Below are 17994 nucleotides of genomic sequence, written 5' to 3'. Positions count from 1 at the left end.
TCAATAAAATCAAATCAATATTAGGACCAATAGGAACAAGGATGCATGATAAACTTCACAGAAAAAGCCGAAACCCACTGTCCTAACTGTTTGTAAAGTCCTCTGAAACCAGAGAGAGACCGCAGCCAAAGCTGCACTCAAGGTCAAATTACTCACACAGTCACAAGAAGGTTATTGTCACTTGTAAGCTAATCCGGAGGTAAACCTCTTGGGTCAGAATAGACCGAACGATCTCCATGCCATTTCCCTTCTCTCTCCCATACCGTGCAGGTTGGATGGTGTGACGTGGGAGTGGTAGATCTTTGCTCACTCGTCCGTGATTGGTCCAAACCACGAAGGTTGTTTCTCATAGGCTGTCAGCATTTACAGCTGGCACATGTACGCTTTTCAAAACATACATGCCTCCTCCAAAAGTGAAGTTACATAGACATTCGGCTACTCCAGAGATGCACTCCTGTACTTGTGTGTTACCCTAATGCTGGTGAGAGATGGTTATCACCAGTGTGATTCTCTAAGGACGCATAGGGGAACTCTTGTACTTGTGAGTTACCCTAATGCCGGTGAGAGATGGTTATCACCAGTGTGATTCTCTAACACATATGGGAACTCTTGTACTTGTGTGTTACCCTAATGCTGGTGAGAGATGGTTATCACCAGTGTGATTCTCTAAGGACTCATATGGGAACTCTTGTACTTGTGTGTTACCCTAATGCTGGTGAGAGATGGTTATCACCAGTGTGATTCTCTAAGGACACATATGGGAACTCTTGTACTTGTGAGTTACCCTAATGCTGGTGAGAGATGGTTATCACCAGTGTGATTCTCTAAGGACTCATATGGGAACTCTTGTACTTGTGTGTTACCCTAATGCTGGTGAGAGATGGTTATCACCAGTGTGATTCTCTAAGGACGCATAGGGGAACTCTTGTGTGTTACCCTAATGCCGGTGAGAGATGGTTATCACCAGTGTGATTCTCTAAGGACTCATATGGGAACGCTTGTACTTGTGTGTTACCCTAATGCTGGTGAGAGATGGTTATCACCAGTGTGATTCTCTAACACATATGGGAACTCTTGTACTTGTGTGTTACCAAAATTCTGGTGAGAGATGGTTATCACCAGTGTGATTCTCTAACACATATGGAAACTCTTGTGTGTTACCCTAATGCTGGTGAGAGATGGTTATCACCAGTGTGATTCTCTAAGGACGCATATGGGAACTCTTGTACTTGTGTGTTACCCTAATGCTGGTGAGAGATGGTTATCACCAGTGTGATTCTCTAAGGACGCATATGGGAACTCTTGTACTTGTGTGTTACCCTAATGCTGGTGAGAGATGGTTATCACCAGTGTGATTCTCTAACACATATGGGAACTCTTGTACTTGTGTGTTACCCTAATGCTGGTGAGAGATGGTTATCACCAGTGTGATTCTCTAAGGACACATATGGGAACTCTTGTACTTGTGTGTTACCCTAATGCTGGTGAGAGATGGTTATCACCAGTGTGATTCTCTAACACATATGGGAACTCTTGTACTTGTGTGTTACCCTAATGCTGGTGAGAGATGGTTATCACCAGTGTGATTCTCTAAGGACACATATGGGAACTCTTTCTTTCTTTTTTTTTTTTTTTTTCTTAATTTATTTTAAATCCAGTACAGTGTACAATCACATGAATCAAACCTTTTATGCCACGCAGGGCAAGGTAAAGCATATTATAAAGTAAAAACATAACAAAACGTGTGCTTTCTCAGCATTGATTAATCATCTCAACTAAGGTAATATTTGTGCACTGGACTGGGGTTTTTTTTCTGTTTTTATTACATCAAAAATAACAAAAAAGAAGAATAATCACAGGGTCACAGGGCTGAACCAACCCCACAACCGAGCAAAGAAGAAGAGAAAGAAAGATGGAAAGAAAGAAAGAAGAAGAGAAGAGAGAGAGAAAAAAAAAAAAAAAACAAGAACAAAAAGGGGAAAAGGGAATCCTCTCACTGCGCCCCATTTGTCCTGACCATAATTGAAATTAAATTTCTGATCTATTGGATATCCATGAATGTGGAAAGAGATTTAATATAACCATTTCTGCAAAACTTACTGAGGATGTAAAGGGCGTTAAAATTTGCTTCTGTATAGGCCTAGGGTAGGAGTTAATAATGGGATACCACCCGAATAGGAACTTTTTAATTCTAGCTTCAGAGGCCTCCTGCAGATGATGTGATTCAAAAATGATTTGATCTTGAATAGCGTACAAGATCTCAGATAGTGCGGGCCCTTTTTTTGCTCTCCATTTTTTGAGAATACTCTGTCTGACAGCTAATATTGAAGTGTTTAAGGAGCGAGTCCAATGCCTGTCAAGAGTGCTCGATGGCTCAACCAGTAGGATAATATCCCGGAACGTGAGGGAAACAGTCACACCATGTATATTATTAAACCAATACAAGACTTTCAGCCAAAGCTGATTTATCTTAGGACAAGTCCAGAACATATGTAATAAGTCCGCTTCCTTATATGAACACCTAGAGCACTGAGCTGATCTAGATGGATAGAATCGTGCCAGTTTAACTGGATGAAGATAAAAGTTATTTATTAATTTCATGTGCGATTCTTTCCAAGTTGAGGGGACTTTACAATCTTCTAGAGATTGAAAACTTTGTATAATTCTCTCGGGCTCTATATCTCTGATTGACCTACTCCAGTGATCACTGATCTTGCTAAGGAGGCCTTGCGATTGTTTGGAAAGCATAATATCATAAATTAGTGAAATCGAGGTGGCACCAGCCACCACCTTCTGTATTAAGACTCTGATGTCGGACCATGCATCTGAAAGGGGGAACCTCCAAACCTGAGACCCAATAAAGTGGCGTATCTGAAAGAACGCAAAAAGATCTGATCTAGGTAATTGATAAAGGGAAAACAAAGTTTCCCCTTCTAATACTACCTGATCTATGCCAATTAATTGAAGGATATTATTTAACCCTTTTTCAGCCCATTTTTTAAAGGTTCTCTGGCGTAAGCCAGGGGGAAAAAGTGGATTACCCCTAATTGGGAGAAATTCTGAAATTGAAGAATCTATTTCCAAAGATTTACAAAACTTATGCCACGCCAGAACTATATTTTTAATAGTAATTAATGAGGAAACATTAGAAGGTAATTGACATGGTTTACAGTGTAGAATCGCAGATAATGCGAAAGGGTAAGTCAGCAAGGATTCCTGTACCGAAGAGGAGAATGTATCTGTTTTTGCCAGCCAGTCAATAGCAATTTTTACCATCGTTGCAATGTTATAAAGATTAATATCAGGTAGTGATAGGCCGCCAGACCGTGATTTCTGCATTAGCCTGACTAAAGCAATGCATGCTTTTTTATTTTGCCAGATAAATTTAGAAATAGATCCATATAGACTACTACGATCCCTATTTGTTATAAAAAGGGGCAAGTTTTGTATCGGATAAAGAAGACGTGGAAATATGATGGTTTTAATCAAGTTTACTCTCGCAGTGAGAGATATCGGAAAAGAAGTCCATAGTTTCAGATCTTGTTTGATTTTTTGAAATAATGAGAAATAATTATCTGTGTACCAGTGTTTCGGATTTTTATGCAGCATTAGACCCAAATATTTAATTGAATCTACCACTTTAAACGGGTTACCAGGATAACTTGTAGCTACATTCCCAATATACATTAATTCACTTTTTTCTGTATTTACTTTATATCCTGAAAATGCGCTAAACTCCTCTAGTATCTGTCTCAAGATTGGGATAGATTGTTGAGTATTTTCTAAGAACACAAGAATATCATCAGCATATAGTAATGTAATTAGGCGTAGAGAACCCACTGAAATCCCTGCTAAACTATTTCTTAATCTTATCGCTAATGGTTCTAAAGCTACATTAAACAGCAAGGGAGACAATGGACATCCCTGCCTTGTACCTCGCTGTAAGGTTATTTTGGGCGAGATCATTCCGTTTACCAGTAAAAATGAGATTGGCTTCGCATAGATTTTATAGATAAATTGCAGAAAGTTGTCCTGTATTCCAAATTGTCTGAGTGAATTAAAAAGGTGATCCCATACAATGGCATCGAATGCTTTGACAGCGTCCAAAGTGAGAACTGCCATGTCTTTGCAGATATCTGAACTGGGTTTTTGCTCTCCATTCCATGCATAATCTATCAGCGTAGTTAACTTACGGATGTTTTTAGAGGCATTCCGCTTAACCATGAAACCAGTCTGATCTAAGTGGATAAGATTCTGTATAGCAAGAGAAAGTCTATTGGCTAGAATTGAGGCTAAGATCTTATAGTCACAATTTAAAACTGATATGGGCCTATACGATCCTGGATCCTCTGGATCCTTGCCCTTTTTCAATATCAGTGTGACGTTAGCCATTGAAAAATAAGATGATATAGGAATATCTAGGGTATAATATTCATTAAAGAGTTTCTCTAGCACTGGTACCAGATCATCTTTAAGACATTTATAGTATTCCGCCGGTAATCCGTCTGGACCAGGAGCTTTATTAAATTTCAGATTATCAATGGCCTTACTAATTTCTAGACTAGTTATATTATCATTTAACATTGTTAATTCTTCCACCTGCATCCTGGGTACCTCAATTTTAGACCAGAATGTTTCCTGCACATCCGGATTAATTTTGACTGATGAATATAGTTCTTGATAATAATAAGAAAAAACCCGACAAATATCTGTCGTCTCTGTATATCTGGTCTTGTTCTCTTTGATGACTGGTATAAGATTTTTTCTCTTCCTGATTTTGGTAAGTTTTGCCAAATATTTAGCTGAGGAACCATGCAGCCCTTTGTAATGCCTATTTATTCTTATCTCCTCAGCTTGAACTTGTTCTTTAAGAAAGAGATCTCTTTCCTTTCTAATAAGAAAATAGTTATCCCAGTTGTTTTGTGATGGGGTATTCTGCACTAAGATAAAGGCCTTTTTTACTCTCTCGGCCAAAGTAACCTCCCGTAATTTAATCTTTTTCTTACGTATATTTAGGTAGGCTATAATATCACCTCTTAAGACCGTTTTAGAGGCCTCCCAAAAAGTTTCGACTTTATTTTCAAATTCCCTGTTATTGGAACCATATTCAAGCCATTTTGATTGTAGCCAAAACCGAAACCTGGGGTCAGAATATAGGTATCGAGGGAAACAAAATATCGGTTTCTGCCTCCTGTCTTCCTTGCATGATAAGAATATTAACGCAATAATTGCATGGTCCGAAATCAGGACTTCACCTATCATTGCCTTAGATTGCCATATCGACAAAGACTCGAGAGATCAGGAATAAGTCAATCCTAGAGAATGTCCTATGACTTTTAGATTCACAAGTGAAAGACGCGGTGTCAGGGTTTTGGAATCTCCAAATATCTGTTAATTTCAATTTATAACAAAGTCTCTGAAAATGTTTAGCACTATGTCTATTACTGACTATGTTTTTGCGTGAGAACCTATCTATTGAGGGATCCAGCGTCATGTTGAAATCACCGCATAGAATTAAATTACTTCCAGAATACGGGAACAATTTATTTTGGATATTATCCCAGAAACCAAGTGAAAATTTATTGGGAGCATAAATACAACAAATTGTGAATTTTATATTTTTAATCATTATATGCAATAAAATATATCTGGCCTCATTATCAATCTCAGTTTTTAGAATTTTGTAATCTAATTGTTTGTGTAATAATATTACGATTCCACATTTCTTATTAGTACCATTAGTGGAGATTACTTCTCCAACCCATTTTATCTTGAGTTTGACTGCCTCTGACTCCTTAAGATGTGTTTCTTGAAGACAAACCAAATCGGGCTGCCTCTGGGCTAATGTTCTAAGAATCAATTTGCGTTTCATTGGTGAACTAATACCCCCCACGTTCCAGGAGAACATCCTGATTTCCATTGTCATTTCTTAAATCTAAGGAGAATTGGAGGCACGTGAGAGGGGGGAACCGTGGAAGGGAAACAGAGGGGGGAAGGAGAGGGGGAAGAAGGGAAAAAAAAAAAAAAAAAGGGAAGAAAAACAAAACATAGATCCATTGACATCTTAATAGCACTTTTAAGATTTTGAGTAACACATTTCGATATTCCATTATTATTCTGTTTCCTTTAAAAATTCAGCTACCTCCGCTGTTTCACTAAAGACCTGTCTCTTACCATTTACATTAATTATAATTTTAGCCGGATAGCTCAGCCAGGCATTAATGCCTCTATTTATAAGCTGCGTGCAATACGGAGCCATAGCTTTCCTCCTGGCTGAGGTCTCACTGGAAAAATCTTGGAATAACATAATTCTGTTGCTCCCAAAAAGTATAGGTTCTTTTTTCTTTTTATAGTGACTAAGGATCTCAGTCTTATCCTGGAATCTCAGGAATTTGAGGATTACCATCCTGGGTCTGGTGGTCTCTTTAGAGGTGGGCTTCCTGGGTCCCACTCTATGAACTCTCTCAATTGTCAATGGTATCATTTGTGTGGGAATACCCAGAGCCTGTGGCAGCGTGGTTGACACAAATATCATAAGATCCTCAAATTCCGGAGACTCCGGCAGACCAATAATTCTGATGTTATTGTGCCTGGAGCGATCTTCAAGATCCTCCAGGCGCAATTGCATACTTTTCATTTTTGCCTCATGTCCTTGTATGACCATGTGTTGTGAGTTTGCTTGATCCTCTAAAGTGGATATCCTGTCTTCGGCTTCAGCAAGTCTCACTGCAAATTGTTTTACTTCTAACGATAGTGTCCCTATGTCAGATGAAATGACACTTAATTCTGTTTTTATTGCATCAAATTGCGGTGTGAATAGCACCATTAGCTGATTTATAAGGGCCTGTGTATCGATTGTTAGGGGTGTGATTTCCGCTACACTTTCTGTGCTATTGTCTACCAGCTTGGCCTTTTTATCTTTTGATTTGGCTGGCATTTTGGGGGAATTAACTTTAGTCTGTGTAACAAATTTTTCCATTTATATTGTGAGAAAAAAAGTGAGAGCAAGAAAAGTGTGATAGGAAAAACAAAAAGAAAAAAAGGAAAAGGAAGTGTGTGGTGGGGGGAAAAAAAAAAAAAAAAAAAAAAAGGTGTAAGAACAAACAAGGTGTCAGTAGTGGCCCTGCTAAGGGTATCTGGTACAAGAGTATGGTGTGAGTGTAGAATGAAGAATCTTGAAATTAGAAGATTTATATTATAAAACAGTGATTAAAAATGAGTGTAGAGTGAGTGTTTGTAGTGAATTCAGGGAAAAATAACTAGTACTACCACTTAACTTGACTAGTTCCCTAGGGAAAATTTATCTAATTCACACTGCCACTAGCGCCGAGCCTAGTAGCTATAATATGACTGTGTCTCCAACTTAAGTGCTTATAGCTTATAACTATTAAGAAAAAGCAACAAGAAAGAGGCGCCAATGGTGCAGGTCAATGGAGATTTTTTGGTATAACAAACATGTGCGAACACTAGGTACTCACAATATGAGAAGGCACTCAGTTGTGCCGGTGGACACAGGCTGGGTTTTAACAGCAATCCAGCTGGCTGAACTGGGAGGCAGCTCTCTATCAGCATCCAGTGGAAGGAAATCTAAAAAGTAAAAGTAGGAATAGAGGCGCCAATGGTGCAGGTAAATGGTGGTACAGGTATCACTAATAGCCCAGTGTACACAGGGTACTCACATTTATGGAAGGCACTCACTTGTACCTATAGAGACAGGCTGGATTTTAGCAGCAATCCAGCTAGCTGATCCAGGGTGAGCTGGCTGGTTCGTGGGTGTGTAGAGTGTTGGTACTCACTCAAAGAATATAATTGGTACATCAGGAATACATGCGACGCGTTTCTCAGTTAAAAACTGTTTCCTCAGGCATGTTTTTACACAGATATTTACTCCTTATATAGGGCTATGCTACTAAACAACACCCACAGCCCACCCCCAACAATTGACATGACACAGACCAATCGGTGTCCCTCATTCAAAATGTTTCCACCCCTGGGGTGATATGAGCACCTAAATACTTGGAGAGGGATGTATTTACTTGTAAAATATATAGACGCCCTTGCTGCTTCTTACATTTTGTATATATGTGTGTAAATATTTCGTAGTGGCATGGTATTTTAGTGGCCGATATTTGATGGTAACTAATGTTCGTCAATACTGTGTTCTAATTGGATGTCCCAGCCGTCAATCATCATGTATTAGTCGGACCTGTGCTACTTGCTTCTGATTCGTCTGTTTAGCCGTCAATACTGTGTTCTAATTGGATGTCCCAGCCATCAATCATCCTGTATTAGTCGAACCTGTGCTACTCGCTTATGATTCGTCTATGTAGCCGTCAGTCAGAGATTCTGGTCACTTGTTGCTAGTAAGTGTAGTATCCAATGGATAGGCTAATTTCAGGCGTGCCCCCATTTTGCTGGCCTTAATAGTACACTACAGTGTGCGCCCATCGAGGGAATCTTATTGGTTACTGCGTAATGTTTGTAACCGGTGTATCCCATTGGTTCTAATGCAAGTTGTTGTATTGAACAGGGATCATTATTGGTCAGCGGGTAATGTCAACAAAGAGCCCTATTGGTCAGCGGGTAATGTCAACAAAGAGCCCTATTGGTTAGTGCCCTGGAAAATGATATTGTTAGATCTGTGAATGGATCTGAATATATATAAATACAAATAGAGTGAATAATCTAATGATCAACGTTATTTAAGCAGTGATCGTATAAATAAATGGCGCAATAAATTTGCTAAAGTTAAGATAATTTAATAAGTGATAAGTGTGTGAAAGATAAGAAGAAAAGACAAAGTAAAAATATTTTTTGGCACATTATTTGTGCATCCATAACATCGATGAATGCCGATGGCTGTAATTGAGGTATAAGTGATGCGTGAACCTCATAATCATATATGTATAGTCACCATTTAATTCATAAAACGCCTACAATCAGGTTAGAATCTATGTGATGTAAAGACCCATAGTGGGTTGTGCTAGTGTAATTAAATCTTACATAAGAAGATGCTAGTGTTCTATTAAAATTATATAATGTGTAAGTGAAAGTGATCATTTTTGTATGAATATAGTGCACCAATAGGAGCCTATTGTTTGGTCAGTGAAACATAAAAACTGTAAGTGTAAATTATATTAATATAATACATTTATCAGATCACACGTATCCAGTCTGTGAGTCATGAGGTATATTAATATAATACATTTATCCAATCTAAACAGGGGCTACACCAAATATCTCAGGTGTCAAATCTGTGGGTCTGAGGGCTCTAAGTCTACCGAGATGACCCCCTATCTCGGGCGATCTCCCCTACAGCAAGGTGGAAAAACTGGTTGTAAATATACAGTATAAAAACAATTATATATGGCTATCCTGCGATGTAGGAGCCTTATATTCCAATATCTCGCATGAATGGGGGTTAAAAACGACCTCGATTTTTTTGAATAGAGACATATACATGCCTGATAAACAAAAAGAATATCTTATTACTTTGATAGATTTTATACTTAAACATAACTACTTTCAATTTTTGGATCAGTTTTACTTACAGACTAAGGGAACGGCCATGGGCACCAGATTTGCCCCTAGCTTTGCCAATCTCTTTATGGGGATTTTCGAAGAAACTTACATCTACAATACAAAGTGGAGGGGCAATCTGGTGTTCTATGGCCGTTACATAGATGATCTATTATTCATTTTTGAAGGCTCTATTGGAGAAGCGCAAGAATTTGTAAACTTCTTAAATAACAACACTATGGGTATAGACTTCACATCCAATATACAGATACAAACAATAGAATTTTTGGATCTATTGCTTTCGTGGGGGCCCAATGGTACTGTTTGCACTTCTACTTACTTCAAGTCAGTAGACTGTAATAATTTCCTTCATTATTCCAGTAACCACTACAATAACTGGAAAATTAATATTAAATGGTGACTATACATATATGATTATGAGGTTCACGCATCACTTATACCTCAATTACAGCCATCGGCATTCATCGATGTTATGGATGCACAAATAATGTGCCAAAAAATATTTTTACTTTGTCTTTTCTTCTTATCTTTCACACACTTATCACTTATTAAATTATCTTAACTTTAGCAAATTTATTGCGCCATTTATTTATACGATCACTGCTTAAATAACGTTGATCATTAGATTATTCACTCTATTTGTATTTATATATATTCAGATCCATTCACAGATCTAACAATATCATTTTCCAGGGCACTAACCAATAGGGCTCTTTGTTGACATTACCCGCTGACCAATAGGGCTCTTTGTTGACATTACCCGCTGACCAATAATGATCCCTGTTCAATACAACAACTTGCATTAGAACCAATGGGATACACCGGTTACAAACATTACGCAGTAACCAATAAGATTCCCTCGATGGGCGCACACTGTAGTGTACTATTAAGGCCAGCAAAATGGGGGCACGCCTGAAATTAGCCTATCCATTGGATACTACACTTACTAGCAACAAGTGACCAGAATCTCTGACTGACGGCTACATAGACGAATCATAAGCGAGTAGCACAGGTTCGACTAATACAGGATGATTGATGGCTGGGACATCCAATTAGAACACAGTATTGACGGCTAAACAGACGAATCAGAAGCAAGTAGCACAGGTCCGACTAATACATGATGATTGACGGCTGGGACATCCAATTAGAACACAGTATTGACGAACATTAGTTACCATCAAATATCGGCCACTAAAATACCATGCCACTACGAAATATTTACACACATATATACAAAATGTAAGAAGCAGCAAGGGCGTCTATATATTTTACAAGTAAATACATCCCTCTCCAAGTATTTAGGTGCTCATATCACCCCAGGGGTGGAAACATTTTGAATGAGGGACACCGATTGGTCTGTGTCATGTCAATTGTTGGGGGTGGGCTGTGGGTGTTGTTTAGTAGCATAGCCCTATATAAGGAGTAAATATCTGTGTAAAAACATGCCTGAGGAAACAGTTTTTAACTGAGAAACGCGTCGCATGTATTCCTGATGTACCAATTATATTCTTTGAGTGAGTACCAACACTCTACACACCCACGAACCAGCCAGCTCACCCTGGATCAGCTAGCTGGATTGCTGCTAAAATCCAGCCTGTCTCTATAGGTACAAGTGAGTGCCTTCCATAAATGTGAGTACCCTGTGTACACTGGGCTATTAGTGATACCTGTACCACCATTTACCTGCACCATTGGCGCCTCTATTCCTACTTTTACTTTTTAGCTTATAACTATGTCTATACAGTGAATGTGCAATACATATAATAGCAATTTTAGTGAAACCTTACACAATGTAGGAGTTTATCTGTCTCCCCTACTGACTATAGTTAAACCATTTAAGCCAGGCAGTTCCTGAGATTTTTTATAAAACCTGCATTAGGCTGAATATGTTAACATTTCTAAACTAAAGCGTCTAAATAGCGTTTTAACTAAACTGAACTGAACTAAAGCGTCTAAATAACGCTTTATCAGGTAAACTTTTCAACCCACCTTACATACATAGTCTGGTTTATGTACAATAATACAAGCAAAAAGGACACTGGATACACAGTAAATATACTAACAATTTAGTGCACCCTTGCATAGAGTATATGGTATGTCTGACTCCCTTACTTTAATTGCAGAGTAATCACTTAGGCCAAACACATCCTATAACTTTCGTTGGGCCAGTATTAGGCCAGGTGCTTGAATATTTCTGGGTTGGATAACCTATGTAACATTTTATCTAGAATATGTTCCAACTCACATTAAATACATTATCAGACAACTGAATAGTGACACCCAGTAAGGAAGAGAATGTTATATCTTATCACTATAGATTATACTCTTGTTTAAATTAACATTATCTCTCCAAGAGACGTTTTATTATCACAAAGTCCCTATTACAGTTCCTTTTTCTTCTCTTCTGTTTTCAATTAACGACCAACTGGCCAGACATGGCGGTGATATATCAACACTGGTAATTTTATGGCTTGAACAGTTTGCTTTGTTAAATGTTCTCACATCAGAAAGTGATACTTATTACCAGAAATGCTGTGTACAGCGAGAAAAAAAAAGGTCTCTTACTGAGGGCTTAACAGTTATAAAGTATACTTGCGGTAACGATCATCCGTTTTAGAACTTTCGGAGCAGTACCGGTCCTCTCAGTACTTATAGTGGGACTAGCTGACGATAACTTGCCCGGTCACTGGCCCTATCCCTGGACGTCTCTTGCTGCTGGAGTATTGGTATCCGTAATAAACGGGAGCAGGTCCAGGGTCTCCAATCCGGGCGCCGCCGGCTCTCAGCACCCGGCACTGTTCTCCAGGTCTGGTCTTCGGCAGAGGTTTCCCCACTGAGCAACTGCGGGCTAAGGACCACCTTCCGGCGCTTCACTCGCGGAAGCTAGCTGTAGATCTCTCCGCCAACCCTCCGGCCTCTGCCCACCTCCACTCCGGCAGAAGACCACTTGGGCTGCAGGCGTTAGGTTCCGCTCTGTTCCGGTAAGTAGATTAACTGCCCCCAGGTTAACGTCTAGGTCGAAAGCAGCCCCAGGTTATCTGGGTGGGAGCAATGTATGTCCTGAGGTGTCCTGAGGTGCTACAACCAGGGTAGGCCTCGGAATCTCACACTTACAGGTACTTTCGTGCTGGATCCAAACAGTAGGATAAAAGAGTGCGGTAAGAACCGCTGGCCAATTTGGCCTTTAAAGAGTTCCTCCTTCGGCAAGATCACACTTGCCAGGGCCCCTCAATACCACAGCAATCTGGGGCTATGGAGCAAGCAAGTTGGGTGCGTTGTTTAGCAGTCGATCTAAACGCCGACATGAGACATGCTGCCATTAGTCTCCACCCACAACGGAACTCGTCCCGGGAACTCTTGTACTTGTGAGTTACCCTAATGCTGGTGAGAAATGGTTATCACCAGTGTGATTCTCTAAGGACGCATAGGGGAACTCTTGTAGTTGTGTGTTACCCTAATGCTGGTGAGAGATGGTTATCACCAGTGTGATTCTCTAAGGACGCATAGGGGAACTCTTGTACTTGTGTGTTACCCTAATGCTGGTGAGAGATGGTTATCACCAGTGTGATTCTCTAAGGACACATAGGAGAACTCTTGTACTTGTGTGTTACCCTAATGCTGGTGAGAGATGGTTATCACCAGTGTGATTCTCTAAGGACACATATGGGAACTCTTGTACTTGTGTGTTACCCTAATGCTGGTGAGAGATGATTATCACCAGTGTGATTCTCTAACACATATGGGAACTCTTGTACTTGTGTGTTACCCTAATGCCGGTGAGAGATGGTTATCACCAGTGTGATTCTCTAACACATATGGGAACTCTTGTGTGTTACCCTAATGCTGGTGAGAGATGGTTATCACCAGTGTGATTCTCTAAGGATGCATATGGGAACTCTTGTGTGTTACCCTAATGCTGGTGAGAGATGGTTATCACCAGTGTGATTCTCTAAGGACACATATGGGAACTCTTGTACTTGTGTGTTACCCTAATGCTGGTGAGAGATGGTTATCACCAGTGTGATTCTCTAAGGATGCATATGGGAACTCTTGTACTTGTGTGTAACCCTAATGCTGGTGAGAGATGGTTATCACCAGTGTGATTCTCTAAGGATGCATATGGGAACTCTTGTGTGTTACCCTAATGCTGGTGAGAGATGGTTATCACCAGTGTGATTCTCTAAGGACACATATGGGAACTCTTGTACTTGTGTGTTACCCTAATGCTGGTGAGAGATGGTTATCACCAGTGTGATTCTCTAAGGATGCATATGGGAACTCTTGTACTTGTGTGTTACCCTAATGCTGGTGAGAGATGGTTATCACCAGTGTGATTCTCTAAGGACGCATATGGGAACTCTTGTACTTGTGTGTTACCCTAATGCTGGTGGGAGATGGTTATCACCAGTGTGATTCTCTAAGGACGCATATGGGAACTCTTGTACTTGTGTGTTACCCTAATGCTGGTGAGAGATGGTTATCACCAGTGTGATTCTCTAACACATATGGGAACTCTTGTACTTGTGTGTTACCCTAATGCTGGTGAGAGATGGTTATCACCAGTGTGATTCTCTAAGGACGCATATGGGAACTCTTGTACTTGTGTGTTACCCTAATGCTGGTGAGAGATGGTTATCACCAGTGTGATTCTCTAAGGACGCATATGGGAACTCTTGTACTTGTGTGTTACCCTAATGCTGGTGAGAGATGGTTATCAGCAGTGTGATTCTCTAAGGACTCATAGGGGGAACTCTTGTACTTGTGTGTTACCCTAATGCTGGTGAGAGATGGTTATCACCAGTGTGATTCTCTAAGGACTCATAGGGGGAACTCTTGTACTTGTGTGTTACCCTAATGCTGGTGAGAGATGGTTATCACCAGTGTGATTCTCTAAGGACGCATATGGGAACTCTTGAAATCTAGGCTTTCCAGGTTGTAGCAGCCATTTGGGAGAATTGTCCAATCACCTGTGTGACACCCTGCAGCGGTGTTACTGCGAAGTGGATCTTGTTTTGGACTAGCCCCTGTTGGAGTGCATCTCTGGAGTAGCCGAATGTCTATGTAACTTCACTTTTGGAGGAGGCATGTATGTTTTGAAAAGCGTACATGTACCAGCTGTATATGCTGACAGCCTATGAGAAATAACCTTTGTGGTTTGGACCAATCACAGACGAGTGAGCAAAGATCTCCCACATTCCACATCACACCATCCAACCTGCATGGTCCGGGAGAGAGAAGGGAAATGGCATGGAGATCGTTCGGTCTATTCTGACCCAAGAGGTTTACCTCTGGATTAGCTTACAAGCGACAATAACCTTCTTGTGACCGTGTGAGTAATTTGACCTTGAGTGCAGCTTTGGCTGCGGTCGCTCTCTGGTTTCAGAGGACTTTACAAACATGTAGGACAGTGGGTTTCGGCTTTTTCTGTGAAGTTTATCATGCATCCTTGTTCCTATTTGTCTAATATTGATTTTATTTTATTAAAGCTCTGTGAGCCTAACCTGATTTGAAGTAGCAATTTTTGCAATAAATTGAGTTATAAAACATACATATCCTGTCTGCTGTATTTTTCCCTTTCTTTAAAGGGCAGTAATGTATGTCCTTTAGGCTCTCTCTAGTATTTTTGTTCTATTTTCTTACAGTACAGTTTGTTGAAGAGGGGCGTTAACAAAGCTACTAGGAAGGCTGTATAAATATTTTTGTCTTGTATATGAGTGACATAGAGAATAGTTGCTTATTTTCAGTGATAAATAAGGCGCAGATACTAATCAGACTAGGGAAATGTATCTTTAGTTCTCAGCTCTCCTATGGAAAAGCGCAAAGAAAAAACTACTTTTATGATAAATATGGGCGCACAGGTGCGCCTCTCCAAAGGAGAGCTGCGGAGAATGATTGATGACTCAAACCCCAAGTGAGATGTCTTCTCTATATCTCCACAGCTGGGCCATTCATCTGATTTGCCCCGGGAGCTGCAGACTGGGTATGAGGACAATGAAGACTTCTTAAAGAAGGTTCATCATGTTCTGTTAGAGGTAAGAAGACCGGATCTGGGAGATAAAAGAGAAGATCTATAGTTTTTTGTTTTTTTTTTTCACTTTTTTGGTTTTCTTCCATAGGTTGAAGTCATTGAAGGAGCTCTGAAGTGCCCAGAATCTGGGACAGAATTCCCCATAACCAGAGGGATCCCAAATATGCTGATTAATGAGGAGGAATCTTAACAAGCACCGTTCCTTCCATCTGTATATATTGTTACATATCCCTGTATACTGTTTGTTTTCAATAAATGTTTTTGGTTGGTCCTCTGAGAAGTCTATTACAGTACAGGTATAAAAAGGGGGTAATCTGTATTAAAGCACAAAAATAAATGCTCTGATGTGTTGTACACTATTGCTTAAATATAAATGTGCGTTACCGATGCAATTGGGTTAAATGCACTACTGGGAGCTAGCTGAACACATTGGGTGAGGCAATGACAAGGGACGTGTGCAGCCACCAATCAGCAGCTAGCTCCCAGTAGAGCAGTATTACTCCTGAGCCTATCCTGTATTCTTTTCAATAAAGGACAGCAAGAGAACAAAAAAATGGAAGTGAAATGCTTTATCTGAACCGTGATAGTGTCATTTGATTTTCATGTTGCTATATATTTGCACCTACAACCAAATACCAGTTAAAGACATTAACACATCCTAGAAACACAATTATTAATATAAAAAAAAGAACGAGACACAAATGCTGCTCAGTCAGTTTCTAAAATTCACACCTACCACAGAACTTGCCGCTGCGGTTTCCAAAAAAAGTGTAAAAAATGAAATATACATTTTCAGCCATGTTTACTGCCAAATCCATGACGCCCATCCCTTTCCTGGTCAATAACTGGCATCAAGTAGGGGACCAAATGGCCATTTCAGCCCAAGTACCTGAGAGGAGAACGCTTCTCTGTCTGTGATTGGTGTGTATGTAGTCACATGACAGTGTTATATATGATTTTATTGGAAAAGAATAGATTTAAAGGGCTGTTACACAATTTAATTTATTAAGTATGTCATTCTAACACTAGCGAACCTGCAATACTGAACCCGAGGATCGGCAGCACTAGTCGCACAACTCAACTTTGAGACTAGGACTGCTGATTGGGTGACTTGCAGTTTATCCTCAAGACCAGCTGTGCTTTGTGGCTTCTGAGCAGTACTTTAACCCTTTGAAGGAGCTAAACACACAGTACTGCATGCGTATTGGAACGTAATTTTTCTTTTTTAAGACACGATGAGTCCACGGATCATCTTAATTACTAATGGGATATTCACCTCCTGGTCAGCAGGAGGAGTCAAAGAGCACCACATCAGAGCTGTTAAATAGCTCCTCCCTTCCCTCCCACTCCAGTCATTCTCTTTGCCTACGTTAGTGATAGGAAGAGGTAAAGTGAGGTGTTAGATTAGATTCTTCAATCAAGAGTTTATTATTTTTTAAGTAGTGCAAGATTGTGCTGCTTTGTCCTAGGGTGTAGTCGTAGTCCATATCAGTCTCTACAGTAGAGCTTTGGTGGCTTTAGAGCAATGGGAACTTGTGGGACATAATTCTCACTGCGCCTCCCATAATTTACTTGCTGCCCTTATCCTTCAGTCTGAGATATTCATTGACTCAGCATTTTGATTTCCTCAGGTCGATGTGAGGGAGAGGACCTCTCAAACCGGAGAGCTGCCTTGCTGCCAAGCAGAAGTCAAGGTAAGTGCTACCTTAAAGGGACATGAAACCCAAATTTTTTCTTTCATGATTTAGAAATTGCATGCAATTTTAAACAACTTTCTAATTTACTTCTATGATATCTATTTTGCTCCATTTTCTTGATATCCTTTGCTGAAAAGCATATCTAAATATGCTTAGTAGTTTCCGATTGGTGACTGCACATAGATGCCTCATATGATTGGCTCACCCATGTGCATTGTTATTTCTTCAGCAAAGGATATCTAAAGAAACAAATTAGATAATAGAAGTAAATTGGAATGTTGTTTAAAATTGTATTCTCTACCTGAATCATGAAAGAAACATTTTGGGTTTAGTGTCCCTTTAAGTTTCTGGGGATAAGGACTCAGAATGTTTTCAAGAAGCACATATTAGTTCATAAGGTGCTTTATGTGGGGACATACCTTTTTTTTCCTATGGGAAAGGTTATTGGGCAGTGTAATGGACTGGGGCTGGAGGTAGCTGTATGTTTGACGTTTTTAAACAGTATAGGAGATGGCTACGGTGGTTTCACAGCACTTAATGGTAGTCGGCTAGGTCACGCCCACGTCCTTCCGGTTTTTGGCGCCATTCCGTAGCGCAGCTCAGAGAGAGTGCGCACAGAGGATTGCCGGTCTGTTCTAGAGTCGCATGAGGAAAAATCATGCGTGGCTAGTGCAGACACTGTGTTTTCTGGAAACAGATGCCTAAATTGGTCATTACGGCAGAGTGAAC

General features: G+C 40.0%; 1 protein-coding gene across 1 annotated transcript in view; it reads left to right on the top strand.

Moving 5' to 3' along the window:
- Window positions 1-16122, top strand: part of TRMT112 (tRNA methyltransferase activator subunit 11-2) — a 40797-nt gene extending 24675 nt beyond the window's left edge. Inside the window, exons 3-4 of the mRNA XM_053720049.1 lie at window positions 15480-15572; window positions 15657-16122. Of these exons, the coding sequence (XP_053576024.1) occupies window positions 15480-15572; window positions 15657-15758 (195 nt within the window). The 3' untranslated portion in view covers window positions 15759-16122. The remainder of the gene's footprint in view (window positions 1-15479; window positions 15573-15656) is intronic.
- The last annotated feature ends 1872 nt before the right edge of the window (window positions 16123-17994 follow it).

Source organism: Bombina bombina, chromosome 7 (genome assembly GCF_027579735.1).
Source record: "Bombina bombina isolate aBomBom1 chromosome 7, aBomBom1.pri, whole genome shotgun sequence".
In the NCBI taxonomy this organism is placed as follows: Eukaryota; Metazoa; Chordata; class Amphibia; order Anura; family Bombinatoridae; genus Bombina; species Bombina bombina.
This window is presented reverse-complemented; position numbering and strand designations above follow the sequence as displayed.